The 19,949-nt window shown below is 37.3% G+C and overlaps 1 protein-coding gene and 1 long non-coding RNA gene across 10 annotated transcripts in view; one reads left to right on the top strand and one right to left on the bottom strand.

The window, feature by feature from the left end:
• ESR1 (estrogen receptor 1) overlaps window positions 1–19,949 on the top strand; it is a 382,657-nt gene that overhangs the window by 131,924 nt on the left and 230,784 nt on the right. For 5 of the 6 annotated variants that reach the window (XM_041742947.1, XM_041742948.1, XM_041742946.1 and 2 more), the window contains exon 3: window positions 7,715–7,911. In XM_041742947.1, the coding sequence (XP_041598881.1) occupies window positions 7,715–7,911 (197 nt within the window). The remainder of the gene's footprint in view (window positions 1–7,714; window positions 7,912–19,949) is intronic. The other variant, XM_041742950.1, reaches the window with a different exon arrangement.
• The window catches only part of LOC121484135, a 38,761-nt gene that overhangs the window by 5,551 nt on the left and 13,261 nt on the right, over window positions 1–19,949 (bottom strand). For 2 of the 4 annotated variants that reach the window (XR_005985949.1, XR_005985951.1), the window contains exons 2-3: window positions 8,009–8,444; window positions 7,224–7,375 (exon numbers count right to left, since the gene is read on the bottom strand). This is a non-coding gene — a long non-coding RNA (uncharacterized LOC121484135). Of the gene's footprint in view, window positions 1–7,223; window positions 7,376–8,008; window positions 8,445–14,778; window positions 14,975–19,949 lie in introns of those variants that run through there. The other 2 variants (XR_005985952.1, XR_005985950.1) reach the window with 2 other exon arrangements.

Here is a 19,949-nt window from a genome sequence, read left to right on the forward strand (position 1 = left end):
ATATGTTCAATAGAATATTATTCAGCCTTACAAGGGAAAGGAAATTCTGACACATACTACAACACGGCTGAGCCTTGAGGACATTATGCTAAGTGAAATATGCCATTTATAGGGGGTGGGGTAAGATGGTGGAAAAGTAGGGTTCCCAAGTTACCTGTCCCCACCAACTTACCAAGATAACTTTCAAATCATCCTGAAAACCTATGAATTCAGCCTGAGATTTAAAGGGCGAACAGCTGGAATGCTACAGAGAGAAGAGTTTGCGCTTCTAACAAGTACAACTCGTTTTTAGCCACTCTGCACTGTGCAAAATGACTAGACAGAAAAACTCACCACAAAAGAAAGAATCAGAAACCATACTCTCTGCCATTGAATTTGGATTACAATTCGATGTCAAAAAGCCAGTTCAGAAGCACAATTATAAAGTTACTGGTGGCTCTGGAAAAAAACATAAAGGATTCAAGAGACTTCATGACTGCAGAATTTAGATCTAATCAGGCCAAAATTAAAAGTCAATTAAATGAGATGCAATCCAAACTGGAGGTACTAACGACAAGGGTTAATGAGGTAGAATAAAGAGTGAGTGACATAGAAGACAAGTTGATGGCAAGGAAGGAAGCTGAGGAAAAAAGAGAAAAACAATGTAAAGACCATGAGGAAAGGTTAAGGGAAATAAATGAGAGCCTCAGAAGGAAAAAAAAAAAATCTATGTTTAATTGGGCTTCCAGAGGGTGCCAAAAGGGACAGAGGACCAGAAAGTGTATTTGAACAAATCATAGCTGAGAACTTCCCTAACTTGGGGGAGGGAAACAGGCATTCAGATCCAGTAGTTAGAGAGATCCCCCCTAAAATCAATAAAAACTGTTCAACACCTTGACATTTAATAGTGAAACTTGCAAATTCCAAAGATAAAGAGAAAACCCTTAAAGCAGCAAGAGACAAGAGATCCCTAACTTATATGGGGAGAAATATTAGATTAACAGCAGACCTCTCCACAGAGACCTGGCAGGCCAGAAAGGGCTGGCAAGGTATATTCAGGGTTCTAAATGAGAAGAACATGCAGCCAAGAATATTTTATCCAGCAAGGCTCTCATTCAGAATAGAAGGAGAGATAAAGAGCTTCTAAGATAGGCAGAAACTAAAAGAATATGTGACCACCAAGCCAGCTCTGCAAGAAATATTAAGATGGACTCTGTAAAAGAAAGAGGAAGTCCAAAGAAATAATCCACAAAAACAGGGACTGAATAGGTATTATGGTGACACTAAATTCCTATCTTTTGATAGTAACTCTGAACATGAATGGGTTTAATGATCCCATCAAAAGATTCAGGGTTTCAGACAAGACCCATCTATTTGCTGTTTACAAGAGACTCATTTTAGACCTAAGGACAACCTACAGCCTGAAAATAAAAGGTTGGAGAACCATTTACCATTCAAATGGTCCTCAAAAGAGAGCAGGGGTAGCAATCCTCATATCAGATAAATTCAAGTTTATCCCAAAGACTGTAGTAAGGGATGAAGAGGGACACTATATCATACTTAAAGGGTCTATCCAACAAGAGGACCTAACAATCATGAATATTTATGCTCCTAATGTGGGAACTGCCAAGTATATCAATCAATTAATAATCAAAGTTAAGATGTACTTAGATAACACACTTATACTGGGAGACTTCAACACGGCGCTTTCTGCAACTGACAGATTTTCTAAGCACAACATTTCCAAAGAAACAAGAACTTTAAATGATACACTGGACCAGATGGATTTCACAGATATTTACAGAGCTTTACATCAAAACACAACTGAATACACATTCTTCCGAAGTGCACATGGAACTTTCTCCAGAATAGACCACATACTGGGTCATAAATCAGGTCTTAACTGATACCAAAAGATTGAGATTGTCCCCCTGCATATTTTCAGACCATAATGCTTTGAAACTAGAACTCAATCACAAGAAGAAATTTGGAAGAAATTCAAACACATGGAGGTTAAAGAGCATCCTGCTAAAAGATGAAAGGGTCAACCAGGAAATTAGAGAAGAATTACAAAGATTCATGGAAACTAATGAGAATGGAGATACAACCGTTTAAAGTCTTCGGGATACAGCAAAAGCAGTCCTGAGAGGGAAATACATCGCAATACAAGCATCCCTCAAAAATTGGAAAAAACTCAAATACACAAGCTAACCTTGCACCTAAGGAAACGGGAGAAAGAACAGCAAATAAAACCTATCCCCAGCAGAAGAAGAGAGTTAATAAAGATTCGAGCAGAACTCAATGAAACAGAGACCTAAGAACTATAGAACAGATCAACAAAACCAGGAGTTGGTTTTTGAAAGAATTAATAACATAGATAAACCATTAGCCAGCTTTATTAAAAACAAAAAAGAATCAAATTAATAAAATCATGAATGAAAAAGGAGAGATCACAACCAATACCAAGGAAATACAAACGATTTTAAAAACATATTATGAGTAGCTATACACCAATAAATTAGGCAATCTAGAATAAATGGACGCATTTCTGGAAAACCACAAACTACCAAAACTGGAACAGGAAGAAATCGAAACCCTGAACAGGCCAATAACCAGGGAGGAAATTGAAGCAGTCGTCAAAAGCCTCCCAAGACACAAAAGTCCAGGGCCAGATGGCTTCCCAGGGGAATTCTATCAAACGTTTAAAGAAGAAACAAAAAAGCTGTTCCAAAAGATAGAAAGAGATGGAATACTTCCAAATTTGTTTTATGAGGCCAGCACCACCTTAATTTCAAAACCAGACAAAGAACCCACCAAAAAGGAGAATTATAGACCAATATCCCTGATGAACAGAGATGCAAAAATCCTCAACAAGATATTAGTCAATAGGATCCAACGGTACATTAAGAAGATTATACACCATGACCAAGTAGGATTTATCCCCGGGATGCAAGGTTGGTTCAACACTTGTAAAGCAATCAATGTGATAGATCATATCAACAAGAGAAAAACCAAGAACCATATGATCCTCTCAATAGATGCAGAGAAAGCATTTGACAAAATACAGCATCCATTCCTGATCAATACAGCATCCATTCCTGATCAAAACTCTTCAGAGTGTAGGGATAGAGGGAGCATTCCTTAGCATCTTAAAAGTCATCTATGAAAAGCCCACAGCAAATATCATTCTCAATGAGGAAACACTGGGAGCCTTTTCCCTAAGATCAGGAACACGACAGGGATGTCCACTCACCACCACTATTCAACATAGTACTAGAAGTCCTAGCCTCAGCAATCAGGCAACAAAAAGAAATAAAAGGCATTCGAATTGGCAAAGAAGAAGTCAAACTCTCCCTCTTTGCAGATGACATGATACTGTACATAGAAAATCCAAAAGCCTCCACCCCAAGATTGCTAGAACTCATACAGCAATTCGGTAATGTGGCAGGATACAAAATCAATGCCCAGAAATCAGTGGCATTTCTATACACTAACAATGAAACTGAAGAAAGAGAAATTAAGGAGTCAATCCCATTTACAATTGCACCCCAAAGCATAGGACACCTAGGAATAAACATAATCAAAGAGGTAAAGGATCTATACCCTAAAAACTGCAGAACACTTCTGAAAGGAATTGAGGAGGACACAAAGAGATGGAAAAATATTCCATGCTCATGGATTGGAAGAATTAATTTTGTGGAAATATCAATGCTACCCAGGGCAATTTACACATTTAATGCAATCCCTACCAAAATACCATGGACTTTCTTCAGAGAGTCATCTTAAAATTAAAATCATCTTAAGATTTGTATGGAATCAGAAAAGACCCCAAATAGCCAGGGGAATATTGAAAAAGAAAACCAGAGCTGGGGGCATCACAATGCCGGATTTTGAGTTGTACTACAAAGCTGTGATCATCAAGACAGTGTGGTACTGGCACAAAAACAGACACATAGATCAATGGAACAGAATAGAGAAGCCAGAAGTGGACCCTCAACTCTGTGATCAACTAATATTCAACAAAGCAGGAAAGACTATCCACTGGATAAAGGACAGTCTCTTCAATAAATGATGCTGGGAAAATTGGACAGCCACGTGCAGAAGAATGAAACTAGACCATTCTCTTACACTATACAAAAAGATAAACTCAAAATGGATGAAAGATCTAAATGTGAGACAAGAATCCATCAACATCCTAGAGGAGAACACAGGCAGACTTTGGAAGGAGTCTCGGTGTCCATTGAAAGATGAATGGTTAAAGAGATGTGGTCTATGTATACAATGGAATATTACTCAGCCATTAGAAGCAACAAATACCCACCATTTGCTTTGACATGGATGGAACTGTAGGGTATTATGCTGAGTGAAGTAAGTCAATTGGAGAAGGACAAACATATGGTCTCATTCATACGAGGAATATAAAAATAGTGAAAGGGAATAAAGGGGAAAGGAGAGAAATTAATTGGAAATATTAGTGAGGGTGACAGAACATGAGAGACACATAACTCTGGGAAATGAACAAGGGGTAGTGGAAAGGGAAGTAGGCAGGGGGTTGGGGTGACTGGGTGATGGGCACTGAGGGGGGCACTTGACGGGATGAGCACTGGGTGTTATGCTATATGTTGGCAAATTGAACTCCAATAAAAAAATTTTTAAAAATACCATTTACAAAAAAGCAACTACTATATATTTCCACTTTTCTGAATTATCTAGAGTAGTCCAACGCATAGAGATTGAAAGTAGAGTGGTGGTTCCAGGGCCTGGCTGGACGACGCAATGGGGGATTGTTTAATGGGTGTGAAGCTTCAGTTTTGTGAGATGGAAAAGCTCTGGAGAGTGGTTGCCACTAATGTGAATAGCTTAACATTATTTAACTCTACACTAAAAAAATTGTTGGGCAGCCCGGGTGGCTCAGCGGTTTAGCGCCACCTTCAGCCCAAGGTGTGATCCTGGAGACCCGGGATTGAGGCCCACTTTGGGCTCCCTGCATGGAGTCTGCTTCTTCCTCTGCCTGTGTCTCTGCCTCTCTCTCTCTGTTTCTCATGAATAAATAAATAAAATATAAAAAAAAATAAAAAAAATTGTTAAGATGATAAATTTTATGTTATATTTATCCTGCCACAATTTTAAAACTTGCAGTATTTTATTATGCAGGGATGGGTGCAGGATGCTTAATACTTGGGAACTTTTGACGGTGCATATGTTATTCACGCCTGCCTTCTTTCCTTCTTTCCTTCTTTCCTTCCTTCCTTCCTTCCTTCCTTCCTTCCTTCCTTCCTTCCTTCCTTCCTTCCTTCTTTCCTTCAGCAAACATGTATAGAATACCTGCTGTGTGCTGAGCCCTGAGCTAGGTATTGAGGCTACAGTACCTAAGATTTATAAGGCACTGAAACTGTCAGTGTCAAGCTTGCTAACCACACTGCCCCCCAAAGGCACTAAGCTTCTATAGTTAAATTTTTAGGGCTGCTTCCTAAGCACTGGAATAAGATGTTAATAAACAAACAGTACAAAATTTTGAGCTTGATTGGGGAGAGGGGAGTTCAATAGCACTGTGATGAAATGGAAGGGAATAGGCAAAAGAATATGAACTAGAATTGAAAACTGCAAGCTACTGTCTCTAAAGATATTAAAAAATAAAGAACTTCCATTTGAGGCTGTCAAACTAAGAGCTATGTCATTTAGAATGGGAAAAAAAAATTGGCCAAATCAGAGATGCTCAACTCAAGGAGCCAGTATTTTGTGAGTATCATGGCAAGCATTGTTTGAGAACCTCCACCACAAAATTGTGGACAATATCAATGAGTGATCAGGGCATGGAAGGGTAATAAAATTTCAGCTAAAAGGAAAGACAGGGCTTGTGAAAAGGAGGGCCAGTGAAAAAGTCAATATGGTTTGGTTATTTGGGTGGGGAGTAGAAGCTGGAAGCATGAGCTTCTTTAATCAGAGACCCTGGAAGCTCTATATTCAGTTCACTTTATCTCATCCTAGATTGCTTTGTTTAAATTTTATTTTTTATTTTTATTTTTAAATTATTTATTTATTTGAGGGAGAGAGAGAGAGAGAGAGAGAGAGAGAGAGAGAGAGAGAATGAGCAGGGGGAGTGGCAGAGGAACAAGCAGACTCCTTGCTGAGGGAGGAGTCAAACCTGGCATCCCAGGACCCTGATATCATGACCTGAGCCAAAGTTAGACGCTTAACCAACTGAGCCACCCGCGCACCTCAGCTCTCTCTCTTTCTCTTTTTTTTTTAGTGTTTTATGGGACCCTTCACTCCATGTATCCTTCCAATATCTTTCGACTTTTCTTCTTTTCCTGTATACATTCCCTAAAACATTCTATGAGTTCATTTAAGATATTACCAAGTGCCAACTACATACCAGGTACTGTGTCGGGCTCTGACCATACAACCTCAGTTCTCTTCCACTGCTTTTATTCAGTTGCATATGCCTAGCAAATCCTGGATTGATCTAAGTTCCAGTCCTATATTTGGTTAAACAAGAGATGCAAACTTCATTTCATCTCCTTTTCTTACCTCTTTTCTCTCTGTCTTCTTCAAGGTGTCTTTGTTGAGGCTGTGCCTTCTACCTGTGACTTTAATCCCAACTGCTAGACTTCCCTTGACTTTGCTCTGTTCTGCCTTACTTTATAGCCTCAGCTCTTCCCTCTCTACTGCCCATTCCCTTCATTCTAGATGAGGCTTCCACTTCCATTCTGAAAATCCTTTTTTATCTTTATGTTCTTTAGCAACCACCCCATCTCTTTCTCTACCCATTGTCATCCAAGTTCTCAGAGGAATGGCCTTCACTCATTTTCATTTCCTCATACTCCATTCACTTTTCCACCCACTGGCTTTTGGCCTGTGCTTGGACTCAGCTACCGAAATTCCCTGCTGAGGTTCCTCTTCGTCAAATCTAACTGCATTCCATCAGTCCTTGCTTTATTGGACTTCTCTGCCCCATTTGGCAGTATCAATCACTGTTTCTTCCTCCTTAAAATTTTTGACTTCTTCATTTCCTTGGTTATCCTAGAACGTACTGTTAATTCTCAGGTCTCTTTCTGGGATATATATCCTCTGTGCACTTTCTAAAGTTAGAATAATCATTTGTTTTTCTCTGCTCTTCATATTCTACACACTCTTAAAGAGCAGTGTTGAATATTGAATGGCACCTTGAAGGTATAGTCAAGTGATAAAAACTGGTATCCAGGGTTACATGGTAATGATGACATAAAAATTTGAATTGTTACCTTTCTATAGATATTCTATGTTGTTCATCAGTTCATTGAGTTTCAAATGCTCCAGCTGGTTTATACTTTTTCTCTATTTCCTAAAGATCCGTAGTGTGTGTAGAATTTGAATAACCATTGGTCTCTGATGATTCTTCATTAACTGTGAATCCCTGAAAAAAAGTGAATAAATCTATTAAAAACCAGCTAATTTCATTTTGTCATTTTCTGAATAATATATTCTGGTGTAGGCAGTCCATTTTTTAAGCAAGTTTGCAATAAACAATTTCCCCTCAAGGTTAATAGAATAGGCAAACACCTTTTGCTGTAACAGCCGGCAAGAGGTAATGAAAGATTAGCTTACATTATGATTCATTATTTCAAAATGTCAGAATAAAGTGGATCTGCTGCATCCCCCAAGCCTCTTATTCTTTAGAAGAGTGCACATGTTTTGCTTTTCTAATGTTAATAGATTCACTGTTTTTATTTTTTCCTATTTTTTTTTTTTCCAGGCCAAATTCAGATAATCGACGCCAGGGTGGCAGAGAGAGATTGGCCAGTACCAGTGACAAAGGAAACATGGCCATGGAGTCTGCCAAGGAGACTCGCTACTGTGCAGTGTGCAATGACTATGCCTCAGGCTACCATTATGGAGTCTGGTCCTGTGAGGGCTGTAAGGCCTTCTTCAAGAGAAGTATTCAAGGTAATAGTGTGTTGAAAACAACTTATTTCCCTTTAATCTTGAAGGGAAGCACCTGAAGAAAGAAGGCATATGAGCATCCATTTGTAGAAGAAAACACTAATACCTGGTAGGTCCATTAGTATCTCTGGTAGAAACATGAAGATAAAAAAGTTCTCGGTAGAAAGAGTTGATAAAGACCAGGGTAGTTGTGGCTGGCTGAGTAATTATGCTTCCTCCATTGGCAAGATCCAAGCAGTCTTGAGCAACTCAACAGGAAGGGGATTTTAATAGCTGGGTTTCCAGAGGTCTGTGCTCAGATATTCATGTGTTGCAGGCAACGGGGCTTATACAATACATGTAATATGAATTGTCTGTACATTACTACCTTCCACCTTGGTTGTGTCCAGATATGGATTCTGTTCTGATCTTTGCTCCAGAGCACCAGTTCTTTGCATCAACTCTAACTTGACTTGTTCTTCTCTTGCTCTTCCTCCACCTCTTTGTTGTCTCAGTAGATGATATGACTTTTTCTAAAATGAGAAGACTCAATAGCTGGTGACCTGTAATAGGGGACGTATTATCAGTATAAGCAGTTAGTATTTACTTGTAACATTTCATTCACCTGTGTGCCTTGATCCTTTTTCTATATGTGGTTTACCAAGTCACCCTTATACTGCCAGCTGCAATTTATTTTTATTCTAAGAATGTCTATATTGTTGCATTTTAGAGCCTGCCCTGGGAGAAACATCAATCATTTCTACTACCCAAAATATCTATGCTAAAGATTCTTTGTCTGACAGGCATAGCAGTCTGACAGGAGTTTAGGTTAGCTGAATTAACTTTATCTTGGTTCATTTTATATATATATATAATATTTATTTATCTCAGTCCATTTTAAAGCAGTTTTTTTGACAGTTCTTACTTCAACATCTTTTAGAAATCTACTGTAAGATTTGCACTTTTTTTGTTGGGTTTCTTAAATAAAATTAATGATATTCTCTGATAGTAAATTTTTGTTTATACATGTATACACACATATGTAATATATATGTATAAATATATATAAATGTATACATGGATATGTATATATACACATATCTATGTGTTAAAACAACATAGATTATTCAATTTTACCAAATGATACTGTATTAATTTAGAAAAATGGCATTTCTATTTGGTTTAAGTTAGGATAAGCCCTGAAAGGTCTTTCAACAACCATATTCATTTGTGATATTACTGTTTATTTGCTTTTATATATTCTAAAATAGCATTATTTTCACCAAATATTTAATCTGGTATTGACAAATCATCTGACAGACGTAGGTTTAGTGAACAGGTTCAATTATAAACTTGACTTATCTGAAACTGAGTTCTCTCATCTGTAAAAATCATTGATAGCAGTGTTCAGCAACAATTTTTTTTTGTAAAAATCCAGATAGTAACTATTTTAGGCTTTGCAGTCATTGTTGCAACTACTCAGCCCTGACATTGTGGCCCATAAGGAGCCATAGATAATATATAAGTAAATGGGTGTGTGCCAATAAAACTTTATACACAAAAATAGGCCAGAACTGACCAGAAATGATCTATGAGCCATAATTTGCTAACCCTTGATTTAATGCATGGAAAGGGAATAGATGTTTCTAAATCTAAAGTTTTGACTATTCATATTTATTAAAAACTTACTCTGTACCTGTGCTAGATGTTCTGAGAGAAATCAAAATATGTGTCAGACATAATCTGTATTCCCACAAAATTTGGAATTTATTTGGGGAATTTATTGGGGTGGCAAAGATACTTGTTCTTATGATACAATTAGAGAGTAAGTCAGTATAGGTAAAGTGCAATTATATGATAAAGATAAGGAATATAATAGAAGAATATAAGAAAATAAATATTTTCAGTTATAAAGGTCAAATTACTAAGATTGAAGATAAAAAGGACCTGTCTTCAAGGAACAATACCAATATTCTCACAAATTATTTTTATCCTATTTGTTCAGCATTGAAGATTGTACTGTATAACTTCACATCATACTGAGTACTCTGAGCATTAAAGTATCAGAGAAAAAAAAAAAAAGGAAAAAAGAAAAATACACTTATAAAAATAGTGAAGGAAATGTGAGCTAATAAAAAATGTTTTATTGGTATATGGCATTATCAAAAGTTCAAACATTTTAAAAAAATTTCTGCTTACTCTTTGATGGTTAAAATATATATCTTATCTCCATCTTACATATACAGACTAAATAGTAGGATTTCATTGTACTATAAATTATATAAAATTGTACTATATATAAATTGCATAAGCTACAATTTCTGCCTGGCTTCAGAAACTTCGTATTATGGTATGAAGTCACTTAAATACGCTTTAGTAAATGAGGTGAATATTGAGTCCAAAGTTTTAGAAGAAGCATAGAAATGAGACAAAGATAGTACCTTTAGACATGAGGAGGGACCTTAAAAATGATTCTGTTTATTAATTCATTTATTTATTCATTGATTGCCTCTCCTAGCCAGAACACTGTGGAAAGCCCTGGAGATAAAATTATAGGAAAGACATACTCCTCATTCTCATAGACCCTAAAAGGTAGTGAGAGAGTTGTGCAAAAAAAATTGGCAACTAAATTACAGTGTGACAAGTGCCAAGATGAGGATGAGTGGAGGGTCTTATAGAGGAGTCCAAATGTCACTCAGTCCTGGTGGGGGTTGAGTCAGGCTATGAGAAGTTTTCTTGATTTAAAATTAAGTCTGGAGGATGAGTCGAGTGAGCAAAATAAAGGAGGGGATGGATGTTCACTCATAGGAATGAGCATATAAGCAAAGACCAGGAGGTGAAAGGGAGTTTGGGGAGCTCTGTGAATAGAAATTAATGAAATTAATTGATCATTAGATTAAACAAAGACATTCTTGGCCATATATTTATTCTTAGATTATGTAAAAACAAACTAATTTATTTCCTTTTTACTTGAATGGCATTTCTATGTATTTGGCTTGTTTGTGCATATATAAAGGAAATACCAGAGCAAGTTCACTGGTTTCTTGTCCCATTTTCTCATTGTAGTTTTGAAAACTTGCAACTAAAAAGTTTTTACTGAACTTCTTTGGCTCTTTATAAGTCATACTGCCCCTCAAACCTATTTAAGGACAGTGAAGGGTCTGATATGTAGGTAGAAACTTCTGAAGATGCTGTAGCTGTCCCTGTTTTTCTTGTTATTTAAGAAGAGAGCTAGAAATGAGTATCCATCAGATTACTCTAGTGCTCTAAGTGTTTTAGTTGAAGAGGTAAAGTGTTTGACTTGAAAGCATACAAATTTTCATCCACTACTTACTGTATAAACTTGATTACTCAAGAAATTGAGTAATGGCTTTCAGTTGAACATATTTTTTTTTTTTTTAAAGCAAAGTCAAGGATGCTATTTAAGGGAGGGGTAAAATGGGATAGTACATGAGCTTGTTAATCATTGCAGATGGAGAAGCAGTGTTTCTTAAGTTGTGTTGTAGGCAGAGACCTTGGATGAGTTATATAAGCAGATTTGATTATTGGTTCAACAGCCCAGTACTACCTTTGAATATTATTCCAAAGGACAAAGACTCCACTGAGCTCACTGCTTCTCTGACATTATTATTTCTAATGGTCATGAGGTACAGTGGAGTCCCAAGCCTATTTGTCCCAACCACTAGCTATGCTGCCACTTCATATTATCTTTCTCAGATGTACAAAGAAGATAATTAACATTAGATCAAACAGACATGGCCCAGGCAGGTGTTGATTTAAAAGTTAGCTGAGGATCCCTGGGTGGCTCAGCGGTTTAGCACCTGCCTTCGCCCAGGGCGTGATCCTGGAGTCCTGGGATCGAGTCCCACATCAGGCCCCCTGCATAGAGTCTGCTTCTCCCTCTGCTTGTGTCTCTGTCCCTCTCGGTGTCTCTCATGAATAAATAAAATCTTTAAAAAAAGGGTTAGCTGAGACCAGAGGGACATCAGGTGGTATCAAAGTGGAATCTGGTTATGATTCAAGGCAGTGAGGTGTTAGGTCCAATAAGGATAACTGACAAGCATTAGGTCTTGGAAAGCATGGGAGGGGGAGGGGAGAGCATTCCAGCACCCTGGATAGCTCCCCAAACAGCAACTGAGGGTAAGCAGAGCCTGACTTTCTGAAGAACCTTGCCTATTTAGCTGGTTCCATCCACTTTGTAGAGCTGTATTAAGAGAGAATTTAGGCCTTTTGTGCTTAGGAAATCACCATTATTCTTCTAAGACAGATTAGTTTTTGCATATAGTTTCACATTTCTAGTCACCTTCTGGCTTGACATATGTACCCATGCCTGGAAAAGGCCAGTGGGTGGGGAAGAAATGGAGGCTGCTTTCTCATCATGTAACTATTTTATCTCTGGAATCCTTTCAGAGATAAAGCTCAAAGTTGAGGCCTTGATAATATATGCACACAATAATACTGAATTTTGATCTCTGTATTCCACACTTGCTCCTCTATCATCTAGTCTCCATGCCACAGCAGGAGAAATCTTTTAAATATATTAATCAGGTCATATGGTCTTTCCCCTAAAACTCATACTGCACTTAAAGTCCAGGTTCCTTCCTATGGCTTCAGATATTCTCCACTATCTTAAACCTGCTTATTTCTCCCCCTGAACCAACCATGTTCCTTCCTCAGGACCTCAGCATGTTTTTCCCTCTGCTTGCAACACCCACATCTTTACTTGACTGGCTTCTTGTTATTCAGATCTCTGCCTAAGATCATATTCTCAGAGAAAAAGATCATATCATGTCATGATTGTGTCAGTATCTTTAGAGAAGTCTTCCATGATTACCTTACCCAAAGTAATCCTACAAACATTTGCTGCTTGTGTGTGTGTATGTGTGTGTGTGTGTTTTATACTCCATTACCCTTATTTTTTAAGGCCCTAAAACCATTAATGAAGTTCTCTTATTTAATCATTTGGTTGATGATTGTGTTTCTGTACCAGGTGCTGCTTCCCCAGATTCCTGCCTGAACCTGAACGTAAGCTCAATGAAAGTTGATGTCAGGTCTGCTCTGCCCTGTTGGTTACTGTTGCTCCAATGCCTCTACTAGTGTTGAGTACACTCTACTAACATAAGTAGAGTATGACAAACGGTCAAAAGAGTAGTAGATAAGACCTGCTAGAGGACCTCAGAGAAGGAAGAGATTTCACTAGGTAAGGCTGGCAGGAGAAACATTAATGCAAGTGGCATATTTGATATAGGCCTCGAAAGAAATGAAGGATTTCCATAGGTAGCAAGCAGTTTGGAAAGTAATTCCAGAAATGTAAAATGGCATAAACCAAGATAAGCTCAGGGAAATAAGCCTTAAGAGAACAGAGGGCTATTGTCCTCTTTATGCCTCTTTACTTTTCCTCTTCAGCTTTTTAAAACTAGGCATTCTCCAGCATCTGCAGTCTCTTTACCTTTCCATCCTTTTCTCTAACCAGTTTCCTAGGTGGTCTCATGCATATCTGTTTTGGGCTGAATAGTGCTTCCCCCAAAGCCATATTGAAGCCCTAACCCCCAATACCTCAGTATTTCCAAATAAGTCATTGCAGTTAAATAAGTTGAAGTCATATTGGAGTAGGGTGGACCCTTGATCCAATAGGACTAGTGTCCTTACTAAGAGGGACGTTTAGAGGGGCACCTGGGTGGCTCAGTGGTTGAGCATCTGCCTTTGGGTCAGATTGTGATCTAGGGGTCCTGGGATCGAGTCCCACATCTGATTCCTCACAGGGAGCCTGTTTCTCCCTCTGCCTATGTCTCTACCTCTCTCTGTGTGTCTCTCATGAAAATAAATAAATAAAATCTTAAAAAAGAAGACAGGCAGGATAATGCCATAAGACCACTGAGATAGAGATTGGAGTAGTGAATCTATGTGCCAAAGAAACCCAAGGATTGCTGGCAAAAACAAGAAGCTATAAAGAAGCAAGGAAGTAGTAGTGTTCCCCATAGCTTTCAAAGAGTGCGTAACCCTGCTGACAACTTGATTTCAGATTTTTAGCCTCCAGAACTATGAGATAATACTTTGTGTTGTAAAATAGTACTTTACATTTGTGGTACTTTGTCACAGAAGTCCTTGGGAAACAATATTTAAGATCTCAAGGGTCATAACTATGCAGATATCTTCCACATATAGCTCCTGCCTCAACCTGGCTTCCTCAGGACTCCCATGGATCTTTTTTTTTTTTTTAAGATCTTATTTATTCATAGAGACACACACACACACACACACAGAGAGAGAGAGAGAGAGAGAGGCAGAGACACAGGCAGAGGGAGAAGCAGGCTCCATGCAGGGAACCTGATGTGGAACTTGATCCCGGGTCTCCAGGATCACACCTAGGATCACGCCACGGGGGCTGCCCCTCCCATGGATCTTCATCTGACACTAGCCACTCCTCTGGGGAGTGTTGTTCCCTTAGGCACTTACACTTAAAACCTTAGGGTCAGTTATCTTTAGCTTCTCACTCCTGATGTTTCCCATCAGAACTGTAGTGGAGTTCTGTTGAGATCACTTTTCTATTTGTCCAATTCTTACTACCTTTCCCCAGGCTCAGTGCAAGAACTTAATTTTTCTTTTTGCTTTTTCTCCTTCACTTAACCCCTTGCTTCATTTGGTTTTCCTTCTTCCAAGTCATTCTGCATACTGCCAGTTTCCTACTGTGCTTAAAGAAGATAACTAATCATGTCAGTACCTTGTGCAGAAGGCTCTAATGACTTCTATGGCCCAGAGAAGAATCCTTCGACCACCATTCAAGGATTTCCAAGTCACCATTTCTACTTTTGAAGTAGTATTTTTATGACGGACTACCTGTTGTTACTCCAATATGAGCATTCCATTTCTTTGCTGGGAATTCTTTTCCAAACCTACCTGTAAAAGCTCTTCCTATTCTAGTCAGGAGTCATTGTCATCAAACCTTCTCTGCTGTTAATGCAGAAGTTCTCTCTCTCCTGTGGCCTTCTGTGTCTAGGACTGCAAGTACTTGTGTAGATGTGTCTTTTCTTCTTACCGAATGTGAGCACCTCACAGGTAAGGTCCAGATCAAGGTTTCGTATTGTAGGAATCACTCAGTGAATAAAAAAAAAAGTATGAGAGGAAGGTTAGGATCCGTTTGTGGGCCTCAGGTAACACCAAACCATTACATTTTTTCAGTTATGGGAGAGATGGGACAAGACGCACTTTAATTAAGATTAACCTCCCAGAGGCATTACAGGAGAGATTACAGAGGGAGAGAGTGGAAACATGGCTGGTATTCTAATATGTCTGGGCTTTTGGGTTTCTGTGAAATGAAGAAAAAAGGGGTTAGATAGAAGGATATTATAATGCAAGAATCTATGTTGTTTTAAGGTGATTCAGTATGAGATGTCTGGGAGAGAAGGAAGTTAAGAGGTTCACATACAGAGGGAAAATAATAGCATCATCACCTGAGCTGAGAAAAGCAAGAGAAAGGCCAATCAGAGAGGGGTTGTATGGTAAGTTCGATTCTATACATACTGGGTTTGACATGGTAGCTGGGTATCCAGACAGTATTACCCAGCAGCTACAAAGAGATAATTAGCACTCTGCAGACCATCCAGGGGTGAAGATTTGAATCGATTGCCTCAATTATTTTTAAAGAAACTTGGTGAAAAGAATGGTTTAACTACTTCCTGAAGGTTGCCCATTATTAATAGTGGAGAAATAACTCTGGAAACTTCCTCTTGATTCTCATAATAATGTATTATGAGTTCCCTGCATCTTCCCAAAACCTTGTAAGAAACACTCTCATTCAAAGTGTATGTTCAAGGTCCTTCTAAAGAGGAAAATGACAAATTAGCCCAACAGGGCCAAATGCTGCTCTCAAGGAGCTTACAATTTAAAAGAGAATATGCTAACTCCATCATAGTAAGCTGTAACAAATAGTAAACAGCAGGAATAAATATAAGCATTTTTATGATTTTCAAATAAAAAACAGGTTTTTTTTTTTTTTTTTTTTTTTTTTTTTTTTTTTTTTTTATGGTGGGAATCCACAGGCATCTTTTTGGACCCAGAGCTTGCCTAATCCTTTCATTATTTCTACTTCTCATTTTCCCTTTACATCTTATAGTAACATGCATGTTGTACAGCAAAGAAGTAAGACCATTGAGGCCAAAGGGCAGTAGAGTTTCCGTGTGTACACATATAGCTATCATATAATTTTCAAAGGAAAGCATTTGTGATGAAACATTTTGAAAGAAAGTCCTTACCCCTAGGTATTGGTAAATGTGCTAAATGTTTGGCTCCTGGTTCTCATCAGACAAAAAGAAAAGCACAGCCTTGAAGTTCAAGAACTGAAAACTTTCTTCCATGTAAGAATGTCATTCTCCTTACTGATTTTAAGTGCTTGTTACTCTACAGCTATAGTATGAAATTTGATGTGTGTGCGCATGAATGCATACACTGGAAGAAGGCCTCAGAAAAGCAAAATCATAGTCGTTTTTACCTGTGAAATGATAGTGGCTCTTCCTTTTTCTCCCTTTGGCCAAGTAATCTTTATCTTGGAGATAATTAAGACAAAATGCATCTGACAAATAAAATCAGTATAGAACCCCTATTTCTTGGCAGCTCTTGTGGACACAGCTGAAGCTTTCAGAGGTCTTTAAAAACCATGGCAACAAATGCCTTTGAAGGGTAAGCAAAGGTTCCAAATGTTTTTAATCACTGGTGTTTTTTATGCTACCACTTCAAGCATTCTTCTCCATTTTTTTGTTCATCTGATTGAAATTAAATTTCCAATTTCCCTACTAAGTGGTTCTGTCCTGGTGATGGCATTGACTGTTTCCGTTAATGTGGTAGAGTTTGTGCCCATTTGCAGTGGTTAAGCATATCAACAATTCCATTAGAAAGTCCTATTTCGCACAAAATTTCGCACAAAATTATAGATAGCCTTTAATTGGCACGTTTTCAAAGGGCATCAAATAGCCCTCACAATTACGTGTTGACATTGTTCTTACAAAACCTACCAATGGTGGCCCACGGCCCAATTCTGCCCAAGTTTCTTTTCCTTCATAGAAAGCTGCTGTCAATACCCTTATTTTTATTTATTATTTTTTTAAAAAATTTTACTTATTTATTCATGAGAGACACACACAGAGAAAGAGAGAGCCAGAGACACAGGCAGAGGGAGAAGCAGGCTCCATGCAGGGAGCCCGACGTGGGACTCGATTCCAGGTCTCCAGGATCAGGCCCTGGGCTGAAGGTGGCACTAAACCGCTGAGCCACCCGGGCTGCCCGTGTTAATACCTTTAAAACGCCATATCCTTTTAAATAGAATGGCCTGTTTTTCTGATACTCATTCAGAAAAAAGTATGCTTTGAGATGTAGGCTGCTCATTTCTGAACTATATAATATACCTTACTATTTCAGATCTCTATATACAGGTTATACTATAACCTCCTTGCAAAGCAGTTTTTTTGACAGTTCTTACTTTCAACATCTTTTAGAAATCTACTGTAAGATTTGCACTTTTTTTGTTGGGTTTCTTAAATAAAATTAATGATATTCTCTGATAGTAAATTTTTGTTTATACATGTATACACACATATGTAATATATATGTATAAATATATATAAATGTATACATGGATATGTATATATACACATATCTATGTGTTAAAACAACATAGATTATTCAATTTTACCAAATGATACTGTATTAATTTAGAAAAATGGCATTTCTATTTGGTTTAAGTTAGGATAAGCCCTGAAAGGTCTTTCAACAACCATATTCATTTGTGATATTACTGTTTATTTGCTTTTATATATTCTAAAATAGCATTATTTTCACCAAATATTTAATCTGGTATTGACAAATCATCTGACAGACGTAGGTTTAGTGAACAGGTTCAATTATAAACTTGACTTATCTGAAACTGAGTTCTCTCATCTGTAAAAATCATTGATAGCAGTGTTCAGCAACAATTTTTTTTTGTAAAAATCCAGATAGTAACTATTTTAGGCTTTGCAGTCATTGTTGCAACTACTCAGCCCTGACATTGTGGCCCATAAGGAGCCATAGATAATATATAAGTAAATGGGTGTGTGCCAATAAAACTTTATACACAAAAATAGGCCAGAACTGACCAGAAATGATCTATGAGCCATAATTTGCTAACCCTTGATTTAATGCATGGAAAGGGAATAGATGTTTCTAAATCTAAAGTTTTGACTATTCATATTTATTAAAAACTTACTCTGTACCTGTGCTAGATGTTCTGAGAGAAATCAAAATATGTGTCAGACATAATCTGTATTCCCACAAAATTTGGAATTTATTTGGGGAATTTATTGGGGTGGCAAAGATACTTGTTCTTATGATACAATTAGAGAGTAAGTCAGTATAGGTAAAGTGCAATTATATGATAAAGATAAGGAATATAATAGAAGAATATAAGAAAATAAATATTTTCAGTTATAAAGGTCAAATTACTAAGATTGAAGATAAAAAGGACCTGTCTTCAAGGAACAATACCAATATTCTCACAAATTATTTTTATCCTATTTGTTCAGCATTGAAGATTGTACTGTATAACTTCACATCATACTGAGTACTCTGAGCATTAAAGTATCAGAGAAAAAAAAAAAAAGGAAAAAAGAAAAATACACTTATAAAAATAGTGAAGGAAATGTGAGCTAATAAAAAATGTTTTATTGGTATATGGCATTATCAAAAGTTCAAACATTTTAAAAAAATTTCTGCTTACTCTTTGATGGTTAAAATATATATCTTATCTCCATCTTACATATACAGACTAAATAGTAGGATTTCATTGTACTATAAATTATATAAAATTGTACTATATATAAATTGCATAAGCTACAATTTCTGCCTGGCTTCAGAAACCTCGTATTATGGTATGAAGTCACTTAAATACGCTTTAGTAAATGAGGTGAATATTGAGTCCAAAGTTTTAGAAGAAGCATAGAAATGAGACAAAGATAGTACCTTTAGACATGAGGAGGGACCTTAAAAATGATTCTGTTTATTAATTCATTTATTTATTCATTGATTGCCTCTCCTAGCCAGAACACTGTGGAAAGCCCTGGAGATAAAATTATAGGAAAGACATACTCCTCATTCTCATAGACCCTAAAAGGTAGTGAGAGAGTTGTGCAAAAAAAATTGGCAACTAAATTACAGTGTGACAAGTGCCAAGATGAGGATGAGTGGAGGGTCTTATAGAGGAGTCCAAATGTCACTCAGTCCTGGTGGGGGTTGAGTCAGGCTATGAGAAGTTTTCTTGATTTAAAATTAAGTCTGGAGGATGAGTCGAGTGAGCAAAATAAAGGAGGGGATGGATGTTCACTCATAGGAATGAGCATATAAGCAAAGACCAGGAGGTGAAAGGGAGTTTGGGGAGCTCTGTGAATAGAAATTAATGAAATTAATTGATCATTAGATTAAACAAAGACATTCTTGGCCATATATTTATTCTTAGATTATGTAAAAACAAACTAATTTATTTCCTTTTTACTTGAATGGCATTTCTATGTATTTGGCTTGTTTGTGCATATATAAAGGAAATACCAGAGCAAGTTCACTGGTTTCTTGTCCCATTTTCTCATTGTAGTTTTGAAAACTTGCAACTAAAAAGTTTTTACTGAACTTCTTTGGCTCTTTATAAGTCATACTGCCCCTCAAACCTATTTAAGGACAGTGAAGGGTCTGATATGTAGGTAGAAACTTCTGAAGATGCTGTAGCTGTCCCTGTTTTTCTTGTTATTTAAGAAGAGAGCTAGAAATGAGTATCCATCAGATTACTCTAGTGCTCTAAGTGTTTTAGTTGAAGAGGTAAAGTGTTTGACTTGAAAGCATACAAATTTTCATCCACTACTTACTGTATAAACTTGATTACTCAAGAAATTGAGTAATGGCTTTCAGTTGAACATATTTTTTTTTTTTTTAAAGCAAAGTCAAGGATGCTATTTAAGGGAGGGGTAAAATGGGATAGTACATGAGCTTGTTAATCATTGCAGATGGAGAAGCAGTGTTTCTTAAGTTGTGTTGTAGGCAGAGACCTTGGA

This window comes from Vulpes lagopus, chromosome 2, assembly GCF_018345385.1.
Source record: "Vulpes lagopus strain Blue_001 chromosome 2, ASM1834538v1, whole genome shotgun sequence".
Classification (NCBI taxonomy): Eukaryota; Metazoa; Chordata; class Mammalia; order Carnivora; family Canidae; genus Vulpes; species Vulpes lagopus.